At 39.1% G+C, this 18,326-nt stretch overlaps 1 protein-coding gene across 5 annotated transcripts in view; it reads left to right on the top strand.

Moving 5' to 3' along the window:
* Positions 1-18,246, top strand: part of LOC120557715 (MICOS complex subunit mic25a-like) — a 74,983-nt gene extending 56,737 nt beyond the window's left edge. For 3 of the 5 annotated variants that reach the window (XM_039798272.1, XM_039798273.1, XM_039798271.1), the window contains exon 9: positions 17,924-18,246. In XM_039798272.1, coding sequence (XP_039654206.1) covers positions 17,924-17,947 — 24 coding nt within the window. In that variant the 3' untranslated portion in view covers positions 17,948-18,246. Of the gene's footprint in view, positions 1-13,759; positions 13,865-17,923 lie in introns of all 5 variants that reach the window. The other 2 variants (XM_039798269.1, XM_039798270.1) reach the window with 1 other exon arrangement.
* The last annotated feature ends 80 nt before the right edge of the window (positions 18,247-18,326 follow it).

The following is an 18,326-nucleotide window of genomic DNA, read 5'->3' as shown; positions in this document are numbered from 1 at the left end:
ACCTCACAATGCCTTGTGTTTCTCACTCCTGTTCATAAGACGTGACATGAGTGACACATGCGGGTAGGCCAAGGCGAGAAGAGGGAGATTAGCTATGTTTGCCAACATCTATCTATCTATCTATCTATAATTCTATCTCGAACCGAGAACCAAAACGTGACAGGTGTCTTGCTATGGGCACGAGTAAGTGCAGTGCCAAGTTTGGTGTTATTTGGATAAGAAATGCAAAAGATATCGTTAAATATATAGGTAAAAGAAGCACACATTGGCTCTAGCCGTCGGCCACTCCCCCTCTGCTCACTGAGTGAGCAGTGAGCAGAGAGAGAGAGAGCAGCGGAGCTTTGGCAGCTAAAATGTGACATACACCTCAGACCCACAAAAATGTGCAAAGTAAAAAAATGTGTGGTAAAAATGCACTACTTTGGACTGTCTTTGACTTTGAATAAACAAACGACAATTCCCGAATTTAAGGACGTTTCAGAATCCCACACATATGCAAAGCACAACCAGCTACAGACAACAAGTGGCAGACAGAGCGTGATGTCACTTATAGGCAGGCTATCTATTTTATAAAGCGAGAGTATGTGTGTCCGTGTTTGGGGGGGAAGGTTACCTGCACATCAGCGCCTCTGACTCTTTTCCTGCTATTGTATTAAGTTGCTGTGAGCTGGCAGAACACAACGTAGCCTAATCTCGGAGATTATTCCTTCACATAGCGGTGCAATGCGAGCAAATCTCCGAGTTGAACCGGGCAGATAGTCTACATCAGATTTCATCAGACTCACCCTGGGTCGGGTTAATTAAGTCGCTAAAATACGCATGCCCTTTAAAAAAAAGAAGTAGTCAAAAAATGTTTGCATTTCAGAACCTTAGGAAACGGACAGCAGCTGATACAAACACACTATTAACTAGATAATAAAGCCGTAAAGTTTCAACTCAGCACAGTGCCACTTCTCACAAATACAGATAGGATTGGAGATGAGAAGTTTAACTGACTACCAACTACCGCTGACCTGACAGCTCGCGGTACACTGCGTCCAGCGCGCAGTAACCAATTCTGGGGTATCAACCGTGATCAGCTTCGTGGGAAATTAAGAACTCTCTGCACTGGTGGTGGATGTTGTTGATGCACTTGCATCATTAGGTTTGATTTTTTTTTTTTTTTCACTTAGCACCAATTGCAATGCTTAATTTTAAATGAATGTAGCCTACTGGCAGTCTGGCACACGTGGGTGCTCAGTGGGTGCTCTGTATTTTCCGTGGTAGCACCCACGGTATCGGCGCCTATGTCTTCCTCTGATGTAACCGTAGCCCACACTAAGTCAATAGATAGTAGGCTATACAGTGGAGTTGCATATTAAGTGGTTCAGGGTCCTTCTCTAAGTCATTTTGGGGTACACTTTGGTTTTGATAAATTCTACAAGCAGCAACACCACAGGCCAAGCAATCAGCCCGTTTGCAACGGGCACTGCACTAGTATTTATAAAAAACAGTCATTCGAATAGTAATTTTGGCATTCGAATAGTATTGATTTTTTTACTATTCAAATTATAATCCAATTTCGGTATTTGTTCCAACAGCCCTAATGTTAACTAATGTTACAACCTCCCTGCAAAACTCACCACAACTTTGTAGGTCTTATCCCTCATACTGGCCCTTACAAAACCCACAAGCTGAACCTCGGACACACTACATTCAATAACGTGACCCGATTTAAAGTGGTTTTCACCCCTTTGGACACAAAAAAGCCATCATAGCAGCCAAGGAGATCATGATTGCACTGATAAGTCTACCGTGCAGAAACACAACACAGGTTTTTTTCTTCTTCTTCTTTGTATTAAAGATCGTACAGTAGACAGTAATGTTACAGTAGCTGTTAGAATATTTACATTATCAAATAATAGACAGGACCATTTAAGCTATATCAAAGTTAATTTTTACTTGTGAACATAACAAGGAGCCAGTTACAGTACTCACAGCATGAGTACAGACGTGAATAACGTAACAGTAGCTTATTTATGTGTGAAATACAATCATAATACAGAGTTGATTTCGTCAGTTGTTATCTTGTAAGAGTCGATGACGTTTCCCTTATCTGGTCAGGGAGTGCATGTTCTTTTATCAGCAACACACCGGGCTTAGACAAGATAGCCAATGGTTCCATGTTATCTTGTGAGAGCAAGCAGTGTTTTGGTTTCTTAACCATATCTACACAACTGTTTAATCTAACAGAGAGAGAAAAGAGTAATCAGTATAATATTCTATGCAAACAGTTTAATAATAACAAGAGGAAAAGTATGTAAATCATAATTTTCATAACAGTAGCCTACACAGTACAGCAGCAAAGACTCACGGACTTTCGCTGGGGTTTAACCAAACAGTCACATGACATGAGTTCCACCAATCGGAGGCATCACTGTGGGATTGTTGGATTGTTCAGGATTTTGGGTAATGAAGTACTTATCCAAGACATCGCGAATAAAAGACATTTATCTCACAACAAAGTTGGTGCCCCATGAACTTTTGGCGTCTATATGAGCATAGACAATCGCCTAGTCATGTCGTAGCTGGTTTTACGTCTACCATCGACGGTTACGATTTTATGGCTTATACTCCAATTGTCAATGGAGAAATTGTGTTGTATTTTTACTTCTGGAACCTGCTGTGGGCGGGACTGTTGAGCTCTATACTGTCTTGGCTATGATCTGACTTGTATGACTTTCAAATATTTTATTTATATAGGCTCTACTGTATATATCTGTTCCTCTTTGTCAGCCTGTCTGTCAATCAATCTGCCAATAAAACCAGTGGCCTGCAGCTTATCTGTCTTCTCTGCCAGTGTCTTGATCTGAACCCAACTAGAATATCTATCTCACTTTTTATGTCCCCTGCTTGAAGTCCACCCAACTCACTATCTTCAGTGGCACAGCATTCCTTACATGTCACTCAAACGTTCTTTTATGTTTTATGATTCTTCGTCCACACATACACACATTTTTCACACATTCTGCCCTCTGCCATCTATTACAGATAGTTGCTTCTCCTATCACCCCCCTGTCCCTCTCCTGTCAGTGTCTCTGGTTGGGCCATTGTCATGCATATGTCTGTGTGTGTGTGTGTGTGTGGAGGGTGCCTGTTAGGGATGCAGGGTAAATGTCAGCTCACCAAGGCCCTGGTTTTGTCTCTTTTTGGTGTGATGTTATCTTATATGGTGTCACTATATGGCGATTGTCATTGGACATTTTATATTCAGTGTGCGTTTGTGTGATAGCATGTGTGTGTTTGCTGAGTGTAAGCCCATGCGAGTCCACCCTTTACCTCTCATCATCTATTCGCTCTTTTAACCTCCTTCTCAGTGAAACAAAACACAGCTGTCCTCAAAGTCACATTCAAGAACAAACTGTTCTCAAACCACCACTTGCTCTAAGTAAGTGGTGGCAATACTCAGAGGCTCCAGCGCTAACCATTTGCAGAATGCTACTGCTCTGCCATTTAATACCATTAGCAGGGGCCAACAGCACTGTATCCCACGTACTTAACCCACTGGAACCCGTGGGTCTCCTGAACACAGTATTTGTTTAGTGTGTGCCGGCCTCTGAGATGCTTGTTTAAGTGCCACTCTAGTTCTGCCTTGATTGCCGAGGCAGAACTACAGTACAGCATTGCTGAAACAAAACAGTATGTGGAACAGGTGCATTTGTACTTGGGTGTAAAGTGCTATTTTTTAAAAAAGTAATCAGAAATCTCTTTATTCTTAGTTATAGTCTTTAAAAAGTGCAGTTACAATTTGAAATTGGCTCCAGTTTTCAACAGGGGAAAAATATACTTGGGATGTTGATGAACCTGGTTGAGGGCTCGGCTGATAATATGCAAATGAACTGGGAAAAAATATAAAACACTTTTCAATATATTGCAGTCCAATGCATTATAATTAGGGGTTTAATGGTACACAGAAGTCAGAGTTCGGTTCATACCCGGGGATTAGGAGTCACACTCATACGGTACAAGTTTGGTACAGCGGCAAAAAAAAATGCATAAGGATATATTTCTTTCCATTTATTTTGAACAAACAGTAGTAGTGTCAAAGACAGACAACATACTCTTGCTGGGCAGTAAGGTAACATTTTGCCAACTGGCACCTTTGTTAAACTATTTTCATTAAAAAAAATAAAAAAGTCACATTTCAAACACTTCTGTATTACACTTTACGAAACACTGAACTGTACGAATACTTAATTTCTCTACAATCCATTGGGAATCCTCCAGCCCCACTTCCCTTTTCTATTTAGACAACTAGTTGCCTACAAGCTGGACAGTGTTCAGTTACAGAATCTGTAGCAAGGTTACAGAAGCATTAACCCACAAAAGAGTTGCTGTCTACGAAGGCACCGAGGATTATATTCACATTTGGAACAACCTATGATGTGAAGTAAAACCTGTGTTTGTACAGAGCAATTAAAAACTGTCCACAGCAGTGCTTAGACATGTCAGGTCAGAATAACAACTATAAAGATATTCTCAAGCTATTTGGAATGTATGCTTCCAACTGGTTTCAACGTGAAGTTTGTGTTCTTGCACTTTTATCCAATTTTTATTTCACACTGCCAGGATATTTTGCCTGGTGTTTACTTTTTCATGGAGCTGTTGGAAGGCTTGGGCTGGATTTGAGAATAAGGGTAAAATAAGGCTTTGGTTAAGGAACACATTTACTCGATTAATCTTTCTGGGCTCACCTTGGGCTCTGGAAACTTGTGTTGAGCCAATCTTTTACAATTTTCCCACAATATTTTAACAAAAAGTTGAATAAAAGAAATAATCGATGGATTAATAAATTGATTATGAAAATAATTGTTAGTTTGTAACCTTGAGATTAGGTATGCAGTTATGATGGTCAACATTAATTTTGAGACAGGAAATGCATCAAACGTGGTCCTCACAATGAGCGGAGTCTAAAGTGTGTATACGATCACATCTTCTCATCTTGAGTTCCTAACAGCATTAGTTACAGAGAACAAAGAAAAAGGGATTTAAAAAGTTTGTGTGTGTGTGTGTTTGTGTGTGAGAGATACAAAATAGCCAGCAGTTTGGAACTGACACAACAAACGGAACTGACACTTCGCTGCAACACAAACAAATATATTTACCTTATAATAATAATAAATTGAATTTATATAGCGCTTTTCATGGACTCAAAGTCGCTTTATTCACCTCTATTCACACATAATGAGGCATATTTTTAGTTGTGATTGAACTGTATTGTTTTGAGGAATGATAGGGCACTTATCATCTACAACAGGTCTACACTTAGAATGGACCCACCGCGGTGACGTTATTAGTGGAGCTGTTTGTTAAATAGTCGAACATTTTGACAATAAACTACATCAACACAACAGTATGTGGAGTTAAACTGGACGGGCCCAATAACCTCTGAATAGTTCTACTTGTTGTTAAATTGCAATGTGAGCGACAACCAATGGGGGTTGCATTATGTCTGCAGGATCATTTAAAAGGCAACCGCGACTACATTTTTTGTACAGCCCTATTTCTGATACCGTGGTGGCCATGGTGGGCCGCCAATACAAAATCAGCATAGAGGAAACACTGTGCATGGGTTGCAGATGGACACTGCATTTAAGTGCTTTTCTCTTAATGTCACCTTCATCAGCTGTGCTGTGTGTGTGTGTGTGTGTGTGTGTGTGTGTGTGTGTGTGTGTGTGTGTGTGTGTGTGTGTTGTGTGTGTGTGTGTGTGTGTGTGTGTGTGTGCCTGTGAGTTGCATCTCAGTCTGTTTGTCCATATCTATGCAGCTTCAGTATCTGTGTAGAGCTATTCCCCCTTCTTCAAAACATTTCAGTTGACATTTTCAACACCAGCCACTTTTAACCACAAATTAATTTACCAACGTTTTTGCAGGGAGCCATCCATTTCTAAATGTAGTGGCAGCAGCATTTTAAGCACCTTTCAGACAACATACAGTCCTGATAAAATGTTTAGACCTCCATTCCACATGAAAAAGAAGTGAATGGCTTTAGTAATGGCAGACTATATTGCACTCTGCTATTTCCCAGCCTTCCTGGCACAGGAAAAATCCCAGCAACAAAAAAATCAAGACATCTTCATTCAAAACTGTTCGGTTTGTCCAGGTGAAGAATTTGATTGATATGAGGAATTTTGCCATTTCCAGCTAAAAAGAGGGGAGAGAAAAACGAGGGATGAGTCTTTGTAGCAGGTATGAAAGATGAAAAGAAGATGCCTGTCAATGGGGGAATGGATGGAGACTGATGAAAGAGAGGAAAGTAGGGGAGAAAGAGGCTTAAGAGTGCCTGTCAGTGAAGAAGGGTTAATAGAAAACTGTAATAGAGAGCTACAGTAGGAATGAGTGGATGATGGAAGGAATGTAGAGAGGATGAATGAAGAGGAGAGGGTTTGTCAGCAGAAGGGATGAGGGGATGGCAGTAAGTATGGAAGGAAGAAGAAAGGGGTGAGGATGATCTGTCAATCACTGCTGTGGGAGAGAAAGAAGGGATTTTATGATTGTAAAATAGAGAGGGGAAAGAAAATGTGTGTGTGTGTTTATGTATGTGTATGGCTATCTGTAGTTGCAGGTGGTAAGCCCCACTGTGAGTCTTGGCCTGCCTGCTAACTTATATCTGATAACAGAGCCACTCTATTCAGCAGCAATCTGGTCCCACATGCAACCACACACATACGTACACATAAACACACACACACACACACACACACACACACACACACACACACACACACACACACACACACAGTTCTGTATATTGTAAAATAATATGAGCTTTATAGAATACTAGCATACACTGATTTATTCTTTTCTTTCTATGAGAATTATTGTTATTTAGATTACTTGTCGCATGTTTTTTTGGTTTTTTAATTTCGTACCTTCCTAGTGCTACGCATGGGAAAATAAACATTGACATATACATACTGCCCACACAAACATACTCACACATGCTAGCTCACATATTTCTGTCTCTTTATGTCTCTCTCTTTCTCTTTCCCTCCTTCCATCCTACCTTTCCTTCACATCCATCATCTCCAAGGCAACCACCCCATGAAGGCACAGGCCACATAAAGATTAGCTGTTCTCTCTCATGTCGCTCCCCTCCATCCTCTCTCTGTCTCTCACTCTCTCAAATCTATATAACACTCCATCAGCATCCAGCTAAACATCTTATCCATGCTGATACACTTCACTGACCGCCAGCTGTGTAATATGTCATTGATTCACAAATTGTGACAAAGGGACTCACTAAGTGAAGACTGAGGTTATTCAGTTATTGGAATTGTTATTATAGTCTTCATTATCATATCTTTTAGTTATGTTAGCTGCTCAATCTCTCTGACATGGGTTCATTTGGTCTTCAGTTTATGTGTACAGGTATATTAAGTTTTTGTTAAAGGAATAGCTTTTGGGGGTAATTTTTAACGGAATTTATTTTTCTGCTCACCCAGAGTGAGACAACCTCATGTTTGCAAAATATGTCAATAAAAATGATGATAAATGTAATTGCACTATTACTGTGATAATCAAGTTATGTTGATAGGACTGCAGGGATTACTAGTGGACAGCACTCCAGCAAAATAATGAAAATATAATGGTAAGGAAATTAATAATTTGGACGAAAAGATGTGTTAAATTAAAACAAAATACAATGTCCCACACAGTATTATATATTTTTTATTTTGTTATATATACTGTTTGTAGGTTGTAAATTTTATTCTACACTTCTATATACATGTAGGCCTACATTCTTTTCATTCATCTAGGTATATTTTTTTCAGCAGTTCTGGCATTTTGATTGTTTGTTATCTTATTTTATTTGATTTTATTTTGGATCCTGTTTATTCTTTCTGGTATACTTCTTGTATTTTATGTATGTGTGTGAGTGAGTATATGTGTAAGTCCTTGTAACTTGTAACAGTTATTTCTATTTCTATCTATCTATCTAGAACAATATTTTTTATTTAACATTTACTAGTAGAAACAGACAGGAACCAGAGAAGACGTACTGTCACAAGCTTGAGTAAAACTGGGGACTTTGCTCTTTAGAACACTAGGCACAGGGAGGGCCGGATGGTTCCCATTTAACTTTAAACTGATACTCCACCCAAAATCTACCTGTTCAGTATCAAATATTTGCCCTCTATAGTCTTGATTAGATAGTCTTGAGTCCTCCTTCACTGAGCACAGTGGTCAGGCACAAGGCCTGAGTCCTCTATCCTTTTGCATTTTGTTTTTGAAATTCTGTATGACCTTTAAAGGAATACGCCACCGTTTGTTGAAATAGGGCTTATCACGGTCTACCCTGACTGTAGATAGGTGGGCCAACGCATTTTTTGTCTCAGTGCAAGTAATTAGGTTGTTTTTTTTTGTCTTTTGTTGGCTCACTTTTACTCACAACATGCTAACCAAACATAGGATTCCATTCACTACGCTAAGCTAACTAGCGGCGGCTCTGCTGGTGTAAAACAATGCATGCACAAAAAATGCTTTGGCCCACCTATCTACAGCTGGGGAGACCGTAATAAGCCCTATTTCAACAAACGGTGGCGTATCCCTTTAAGTCTTTTTCAGTAGTTTGAACATTGCTTTTTAATCCACCAATAGTTGTCTTAACCCACATTTGTGCCAATCCAAAATATAGATGTACAGATACTTTAATGCATAAGCTGGTGGCACTAGATGAAAAGTCAGGGGATCACTAAAGTCCTTAGGATTTATCATCTGCGCACCATGAATGTTAAAATTATATTGCAATCCATCCAATAGTTGTTGAGATGTTTCAGTCTGATCCAAAGTAAAAAGTTCCAAAAGTTGATAAAAAATGTGGGTGGCAAAATTAGTAGCACTATACAGTACATTTGCCACTTGCTTAAACCCATTGGAAAAATGTGCACTTAAATTATCTGCTGACCCTTAAAACATTTTTATATCCAAATTAGTTATCAGATGACTTTTCTTCAAATGACATCATCGACTCACATAATACATTAAATCAGTGACACTGAGCAACTGAATGCTTCTACACAGTAACCTCACTGACTGACTAAACTACTATATAAACGACTGACTGGCTGCATGGTGTAAATGGTCCAGTCAGTCAGCTCCTAACTTACCAACCAACCGACTGAGCGACCAACTGGCTAACATACAGACTGAGTGAATCAACAGTTACTAATTAAGAGGCTGCCTGAACTGACTGACTGATTGACTGTTTGGCTGTCTTACTGACTGTGTAATCAGTGAAAGGCTGTTTGTTTATAAAGCGTGGCCAATCTGAGTGTCTGATTGACATCCCTGCCTGGCAACTGGCTCTGTTCCTCCAGAGAGAGGCAGAGAACTGAGTGCTGTTAGCACTGAGCAGAGAAGACAGTTATTGATTTTGTTCTTGTCTATTATTTTTGTTTTTCACCGAGAAATGGCAAGTGAGAGAGGCAAGTGTGTTTGTGTGTGTATCTGTGAGTGATGCAGATGTGTTTACATCTGGGTCTGCTGTCTGTATGTTGCTCATTACCTTAAAGTGCCTATATGTACATATACAGGCCACACTCAATATATTGGCAACCCTTAGCTCCTTAGAAAAGAATAATGAATGTATAATTCTAGGTGATTTTAACAGCAACTGGCTTCACCGATCTTCAGCAGGAGACTGAAATCTAATTAGTAGTGTGAATTTATCACAACTGATTAATACACCTACCAGAGTAAATTTACAATCATCAACATTAATAGATTGGATACTTGTAACCAACCCTGAAAGGATATTATCCTCTGGAGTCATGTCAGATTGTTTAAGCGATCACTCTGTAATATACTGTGTGTGGAAAATTAAAATGTCTAAAGCGCACCCCAAAGATATAACATTCAGACAGTGTAAATATTTTGATGTAAACCTTTTTAATGATGACATGGGCAATATTAACTGGGAGCGCCTCTCGCTTATACCTACTGTTAATGATGAATGGGACTTCTTTTACAGCGAGGTTATGAATGTGATCAATAAGCATGCTCCACTTAAAACAGTCAAGAGTAAAAGGGACTAGTCTTCCCTGGATTAACTCAGAACTGATTTCTTTGTTTAAGCAAAGAGATGTTGCTTGCCAAATTCCGCCTTACTAGAAACCAAAGCGATTGGGAAATATATAGACAATTACGTAATAGTAGTAAAACTAAAACAAGGAATGCAAAGTCAGAATACTATAAAAACTAGCTTAAATAGAGAGTTTAAGAATCCAAGACAATTTTGGAATAAACTTAACACTTTACTTAACCGTAACAAAATAGGGCAAATTAATCAACTGAATATCAATAATGAAATTATACAGAACCCCACAATAATTACACAAACTTTTAATGAACACTTTGTTGCAGTCTCTCAAGCTAATGAGACCCCTTATTCACATGCAGTTTTCAAAAATCCCCTGCCCCAAAATCTTTTTTCTTTTAAATTGATTTCACCTATAGATGTTTACCAAACTATAGCAAAATTGAAGTTGAGTACTGGCGCTGGACCTGATGGAATGGAATCTAAATTTATAAAATATGCATCACATATTTTGATGTTCCCCCTGGCAAAATTATATAATTTATATATAAATACAAACTCACTTCCATCTATTTGGAAGATGGCTAGGGTGTTGCCTGTATTCAAAGGTGGAAAACCAGATGAATTTAATAATTACAGACCTATTTCTATTATATGCACAGTCCAAAAAATATTTGAGAAATTAATTTTCATGCAATTAAGTGAATATATTGAAAAATATGCTATTTTATCAACAGCACAATCTGGATTCCGACCTAATCACTCTACTACCACAGCTCTTCTCAACTTTACAAATTATGTATATACAGCATTTGATGAAGGAAAATATACTGGAGCAATTTTTAGAAAGCGTTTGATACAGTTGATCATTATTTACTCCTAGATAAATTCTATTCGATTGGCTTAAGTCAAAGATCGTTATTATGGTTTAATGCCTATTTACATGGTAGGCGTCAATATGTTGCATTACAAAATACAAGTTCCACTAGTTTAATTATAGGTAAAGGTGTGCCCCAAGGCTCTGTACTGGGGCCACTTCTCTTTTCTGTTTATATTAATGATATGCCCAGTATTTGTGAGACTACTGTAAACTGAGACAATCTAAAGTTACTACGAATAAATTACAAATCTGTATGATTGATGGAAGATCTCTTGAAAATGTAAATGCATTTAAATACCTGGGTCTGTGGTTAGATACTGAGCTATCATTTAATGCTCATATTGAAGCTACAGTCTTGAAAGTCAAACAATGTTTGTGTCAGTTGTACCGTTCAATTGATTGCTTTACATTTGATATAAGAAAGCGCATTGCACAGCAACTTCTATTACCACAAATTGATTATGCTGATATTGTTTACCACACATCAAGTGTTACTTCTCTTAATGCTTTAGATCTTGTATTTAATTCCATATGTAGATTTGTTTTAAGGTATCCATTTATGACACATCATTGTACGCTCTATGAAAAATTGGGCTGGCTTCAACCTAAAGAAAGAAGAAGGTACCATTGGTTTATGTTTATTTTTAGTTGCATTAATTATGCCAATAAATGTCCCCCTTATCTTCAACAATATTTTGTTAGTCACAGTTCAGTCTATCCCATACCCATATTGCTCCATCCATTTTTTTGCTATACCAAGAATCTGGGAGAAGAGCATTTTGTCATAAAGCTCCTATGGACTGGAATAACCTCCCATTGTCATTGAAATCTATTACATTGTTACATTCATTTAAAGTGGCACTATTTTTATATTTAAAGATACCATGTTCATGTTTTAATTGAGGATATTTTGTTTTCTTTTTTGGGCTCATCTGAAATACTCACAAAATGATTTACAGCAGGCCGACGCCACTACAGAGCACACATTCTGATTGGTCACATATTTCGGCTGAACACTGGTTAGTGTATCCAACCAGGAAGGTAGCAGGATATTTCTTAATATAGGCTAGGCCTGATTGTATTTTAATGTTATTGTAGAAGTTATCTTCTGTAGCTATGGCAGATACTGGGGCAGGGCCATCACAGAAAAGAAGGAAATTAATCAAAGAACAACTAAAAGCTAAATGGGAAAGTGAAAGAGGACGGGCAAAAATGCAAGTCAACTTTGGTCGGGCTTTCAACAGATGGAGACAATTACGGGATTGTAAATGATTCAAAAACGTCCCAGAATTGGCCCTCATGTATGTGTCTATTTCATTCATAAAATAACTTTAGATTGCATGATGTGGTTGTACGTCAGTAGCTGACATTAAATTACGTCCCCCTTCCATTTAGCGCCTGGTTTTTATTACATTTAGTCTGTGTTTGTGTTGGCTTACTATTTCCTTTTCTCGTGTCCACCCTGTATTTGTGTAAAGAAAAGAAAAAATCTGGGTGGGGAAAGTGAAAGAGCAGCGCTTGTCCCTCCCTCATTACCACCACTGAGGTGCCCTTGAGCAAGGCACTTAACCCCACCCGCTCCAGTGGAGCTGCTCAGTGGCCAGCAGATCAGACTGTGGTTGTGCTGGGCAGCTTCCAGGTATGAATGTGTAACTGTGTGAATGTGACAGGTCGTCGTTGCAAATGAGAAGTTGTTCTCAATCGACTTACCTGGATAAATAAAGTATAATGGCTAAGCCTAAAACTTAAAGCCAATGAGGGGGCTGCTATGCAGACTTAAACAATCAAACAATCTATGGCTAGTAAACTAGCTGACGCGCTCTCTTCTACCTGACACAGCTCAGTAGTCTTTTGTTGAAATCAAGACGAAATCGACATCGTTGCTGTTTGCCGGGCTTTATTCTCCAAAGTTATTAATTCCGCTACTGGTCACTCACCGTACTATGTGTGCAGAAGCTCCATTAACAAACATTTCATCATCATCCACATGAGCGTTGCGCACTGTAGCGATTTGATGCGGTCAAAACTGTTTGTGCTCCTTCACTTAACAGCACCTATATGAATCTAAATTATTATCACGTTGGTTGCTACAACAAACTCTTAATGCTCTGGCTCATGACACAGTGACAGTGCAGCAGCTCTCAGTATAACACAGCACAGTTGAACAGCCCCACAAACTGCATCCTCCAGAGTTACCGTAAAGTTGAATTAGCACCTCTTTAAAAGAGTTTCAACAGAAGCTGAACATTATAACCTTCATGAAGGTAGGATTTATTGCTGGACTGTTGGATTAGACTGCATTAAGCTTTAGCTTGGTGTACCTAATAAACTGGCAACTGAGTTTACGTCTTAAATTAATTTCAAACCTTGAGCTTGAATATTTGGCTGCCCTCCCTGCCCAAGGTGTCGCGCATAAAAAGCATTTCCTGTCTTTAAATTATCCAAGGGTGGATGGCGGCAGTCCAAATTTGGACCTGGGGCACCAAATTGAACTGCGTGTACTGTGGGAGGTGCTAGGGGTCAGTTTTAAATTCAAGAACTACTTCATACACTATGCATGAGGCATAATGTCGCACATCACACAGCTGTATACGAGTGTGGCAATACCTACACACACCGCCGCCACACACTCACACATGCATGCACCTGCACACATTTTAATGCGTGTATAAACTCCTGCACACACAAACAGAGCCACTTTCACACACATTTCATGGGCATATGCAGACACACACTGTTCCCATTTATATCTCAGGACGTGAGGGGAACAGTAAAGCTAAATTCCCTTGTCACATTTGCAGCTCATCTCCAATTCAATGGCACAGGCTACGATGCCCTCGGATGCACTTGGCAAGTGAACAGCTAACCTGCCCGCCAGCATATCTGCTTGCCAGCCGAGCACCAAGGTAGTTAGCATGCCAACTAGCCCACCCAGCAGCCACAAGCTAATGCTTCACTAACCCTGGGTCACCCTTTGTCCTCCTCTATGACTGTGTGTTTGTATTGTGTATTGACACAAGAAGTGTTTAGCTGTACCCTATAGTAGGCTGGCTTTCTAAAACATAATCAAACTTCCATCCATCCATTCTTCCGCTTATCCGGGGCCGGGTTGCAGTGAATAACTTATCTCATTTTAATACACCACATTCAACACCACTCTGGAATCTTTAGCAGTGTGTTTGAAATGTTAAGCCCTTTGTTGTTAATTATTAATTTCTTGCAGAGGCAATTTCTTTGCAATAGCTAAAACATGACAGGGAAACAGCAGTACAGAGTTTACATTGCGTCATAAAGAATGCAACCATACAATTTTAACATGCATACGACCTACAGAAATAATAAGTCTTGTTAATTATTTAATGACTAAAGGGCTAACAGTTTGGTGGATGTTTATCGATTTTACCTTATTTTTGGCTGCTGGATGCAAAAAGTGACTGGTCACAGTTCAAAACAATAGTCTTAATCATATGCAGAGCTTGTACAGCCTGCATTAGAATAAGCATAAAGTGATAAAATATCAATATTACATACACGTAGAAGTGAAGAGTTAAGTGACACAGCTACGATAATAAAAGAGACGTACTGCAGAGATGTAGATGATAGTCTGACCAGAGGTGGAGTTTAGTGGCACGTAGCGAAAGGACATTTTGACATTATTAGCCCGGTTAATACAATAGTGTCATTGAAGTGATGCATATAATACACTGACATTAAATGTAAATGTTTCACTCTATAGCAATACCTAATTTCTTCAACCCCTACATCAGATGCAGACACACAGACGCCACTTCCCTCTGCTCAAGAGCTCCCACATTTTGTACTGACTAAAACATTAAATAATGTTCTTTTGACTCTTTTCCTTTAACTTGTACAGCTGCAACCCTTTTCTCCCTAGTCCACAGTCTTTTTCATGAGCAGTCTTCCTTGTCTGGTGCTGTCAATTCAGCGCTACCGTTAAGTGTTGGTGCTATGGCAACAGTACAGAGTCCTGATAAGCAAGCAAAAGGCAGTTACAAGCTCTTGGATTGTAAGGCGGTATAAAGAAATAGAATTAAAGCAAGTAACTGAAAAGCTCTGAAATTACTTAGGCCTAGTCCACACTTACACAAGTATTTTTGTAAGCTTGCTTTTTAGGTCACATAGAACTGATCTTTTGGAAAACTCCACGTTAAGGATTTTTATAAACTCTGTTTTCACTGTTGACGTGTTGACAGGGGAAACTGAGCTTTTTGGCTAGTAACGTCAGTGTGCTCCATTATCTCTTTTGTGGGGCGAATGAGGCAAATGAGGCGACATTTCGTGCAATGGTGGACATGGCCAAATTTATTCTGGTTCCAACCTTTCTAAAAGGACTTTTTACATGTTTACACATAAATGTACAGTTACTCTTACACTATATTGAGGAACAGAGGTGACCATATGCACTATGGAGCGATCGATGCACCATTGCAGCAAGGTACCCTTCCGGTAATACCTATTTTCAAGCTGCTGATTGGCCAACATGGCTTTGGGGTTATATTGTCGCCTGGTAGTTTGCAAATGCTCTTGTGCTTGTGTGGATGGTTTTTTTTTTTGAAAAAAGGAGGAAAAACCCTGTTTTTAAAAATACCAGTGTTTGTGTAGACTTTAAGCCTTTGACGCACTGTGGCTTCTGCAGAGTAGTTGTAGTAAAGTGCCTTGGTCAAAAGTTTAGAGGTTTTTTTTCTCTTAGACGGACATGTTTGTCTGATTGGTTACTGAGTTTGTTGCATTTCTTGATGTTGCAAACAATTCCACAAAAAAAGAAATCACTTTGCTTATTGTATTTAAAAAACAATTGCAAAAACAGCTACTGTGATTCATTGGATTAGAACTTGAATATGTGCGTTTGTTTTCTGTGTTGTCACTTGCAGTTAAACATAGGACTGGGCAATGAAACAATCTTGAAACAGGATCGAAAATGTATGTGGATAACAATGATAAGCTTTGGACATTGGATGAATATGGATGACTCTAACAGCCTATCACACAGCAGAAATAAACGCTGTGAGCGTAAAAGATGTAATAATGACTGGTTTAAAATGTTTACATTTACTCAGATTTCTACCTTACAAAACATTTGAGGGATGTAAAACCGGTACATAATTAATATTATTTAAATTTTATAATAACTTACAGTTGTACTTATTGTGCCAGGGCCTTTGTGATGAACTTTTTTATTTAGTTTTGTCTTGGTTGTACCTCTGCAAACATTTGCGATGTTTGCTGCCCTGCCAAAGGAATTTGATTCAGCTTTTTTTTTACATTATTTTAATAAGTTACAAGGCAAGCTAACTTTGCATGTTAAATGTTTACATTATATTATTCAATTTCTTTGGTTAATAAACAATTGTCTAAACTTTAACTAATGAATCCTCTGTTTTATTCAGGCTTCACTTATTATCCGGGTACTCCTCAAACTGGCAAAATTATCAAATTATATATCGTGAAAAATATTGATATTGATCAATATGAAAAATATATATATATTTTTTGCCATATCATCCAGCCCTAGTTAAAGACCAGTTATATTAACTTCAGGCCAAACACTTCCAGGGCAGCGCGCCTCAGTGGGAATACAGTACATCATGTGTGTTTCTATCTTTTACACTCAAGGATGAAACATGTTGACCTGTCAGTTGATTAAATTACTCTGGCATATTGACAGAAATGTTTATTAATATGCACTGTCTCTGTAATAAAATAAATAAAAATAAATAAATAAAAAATACTAGTGCTATGCTAATCTACATCAAAATGAAACCAACGAAAAGTTCCTGACAAAGGAGCCATGTCTCCAAGTTAGTGAGGATCATCTCTTGCAGTACGAAAAAGAGCCCCGAAATCAGAAACTATGGATTCAGGTTATTTGAAGCTTTTCCTATTAGGTCCTATCCTAGTATAAACAAATATAGTAATAAATATAGTAATAATAAACAGATATTAAAGGTCCCATGACATGGTGCTCTTTGGATGCTTTTATATAGACCTTAGTGGTCCCCTAATACTGTGTCTGAAGTCTCTTTCCCGAAATTCAACCTTGGTGCAGAATTACAGCCACTAGAGCCAGTCCCACAATGAGCTTTCCTTAGTATGTGCCATTTCTGTGTCTGTAGCTATTGAGGAGGAGAGAGGGGGGGGCAAGGTGGAGGGTGGGGGTGTGGCCTAGACCAACTGCCACTTTGCTAGTTTGAAAGCCATGATGTTGCTCTCTTTCTCATGGGCGGGCAAAGCAGAGAAAGGGGAGGTAACCTTGCTCCTTATGAACTCATAAGGAGAAGATTCCAGATCGGCCCATCTGAGCTTTCATTTTCTCAAAGGCAGAGCAGGATACCCAGGGCTCGGTTTACACCTCTCGCCATTTCTAGCCACTGGGGACCATAGGCAGGCTGGGGGAACGCATATTAATGTTAAAAAACCTCATAAAGTGACATTTTTATGCCATGGGACCTTTAAACTGCATATAGAAGAGTCTGCAAGTATTGACTCTAAACATTTACTTTAATTTTACAAGGAAGACAATTTAGTTAGTTAGATAGATATCTCTACAGTCAATAAAAGGCAGCATTGAATGTAGCCTGTAGGTGAACATCAAGCTTGTGTGCCCTGAGTTGCTAGCTGGAGGAGAAATATTTGCTGGACTCTACATGTGGTAGGAAATGCTCTTTGCGGTCAAATGTCTAAGTTAGGTTTCAGGAAAATAGGAGAAATGCTCAGCTTTCCCTTAGTAATATTTAGATATTTAGAGGTGAAACTTTCTTGGCATTTTTGTAATGCATTGTGAATCTTTGGATGCTGTGTTTTTGTGCAAGGGATTGGATTTCCCATGATGCATCCTGACTTTTGAGAATTTTCCCTTCAGTCCAAGTAATGTAAATTTCTAATTTGATGGTTTCTCTTTTCTTTTCTACCCTACCCCCTCCTTGTCTCCCTCCTTCCTTTTACAGAGCTCACTGACGAATCATGGCTGAAAAAACCCCAGAAAGCAGGAGCAGAAGAAGGAGAAGAAGTGAAGAAGGAGCGAGCATACCAGATCTGTCCATTTCTCGCATCCTTCTGTCCTTCTTCTATCCATCCATCCATTTATTTGTCCACCATCACTGAACAACCCCCTCCTCTTTCCCACTCACCGTCCTTCCTGGTTTTTGAGTGTATTATCTTGACATGTCACTCCAGAGTGTATGATGTGCTGATTTATTGTCGTGTTGCGGCAGCACACCCCTGCCGCCGCTGAAATAAATCCCAGTGATCCGGTGGTGATGAGACTGCAGGTTGTGTGTCTTTGTGTGTGTGTGTGTGTGTGTGTGTGTGTGTGTGTGTGTGTGTGTGTGCGCGTGTGTGGCGGCGGCG

The sequence above is a fragment of the Perca fluviatilis genome, chromosome 4, assembly GCF_010015445.1.
Source record: "Perca fluviatilis chromosome 4, GENO_Pfluv_1.0, whole genome shotgun sequence".
Classification (NCBI taxonomy): Eukaryota; Metazoa; Chordata; class Actinopteri; order Perciformes; family Percidae; genus Perca; species Perca fluviatilis.
Note: the sequence above shows the minus strand (reverse complement) of the source record. Positions and strands in the feature narration are given on the sequence as shown.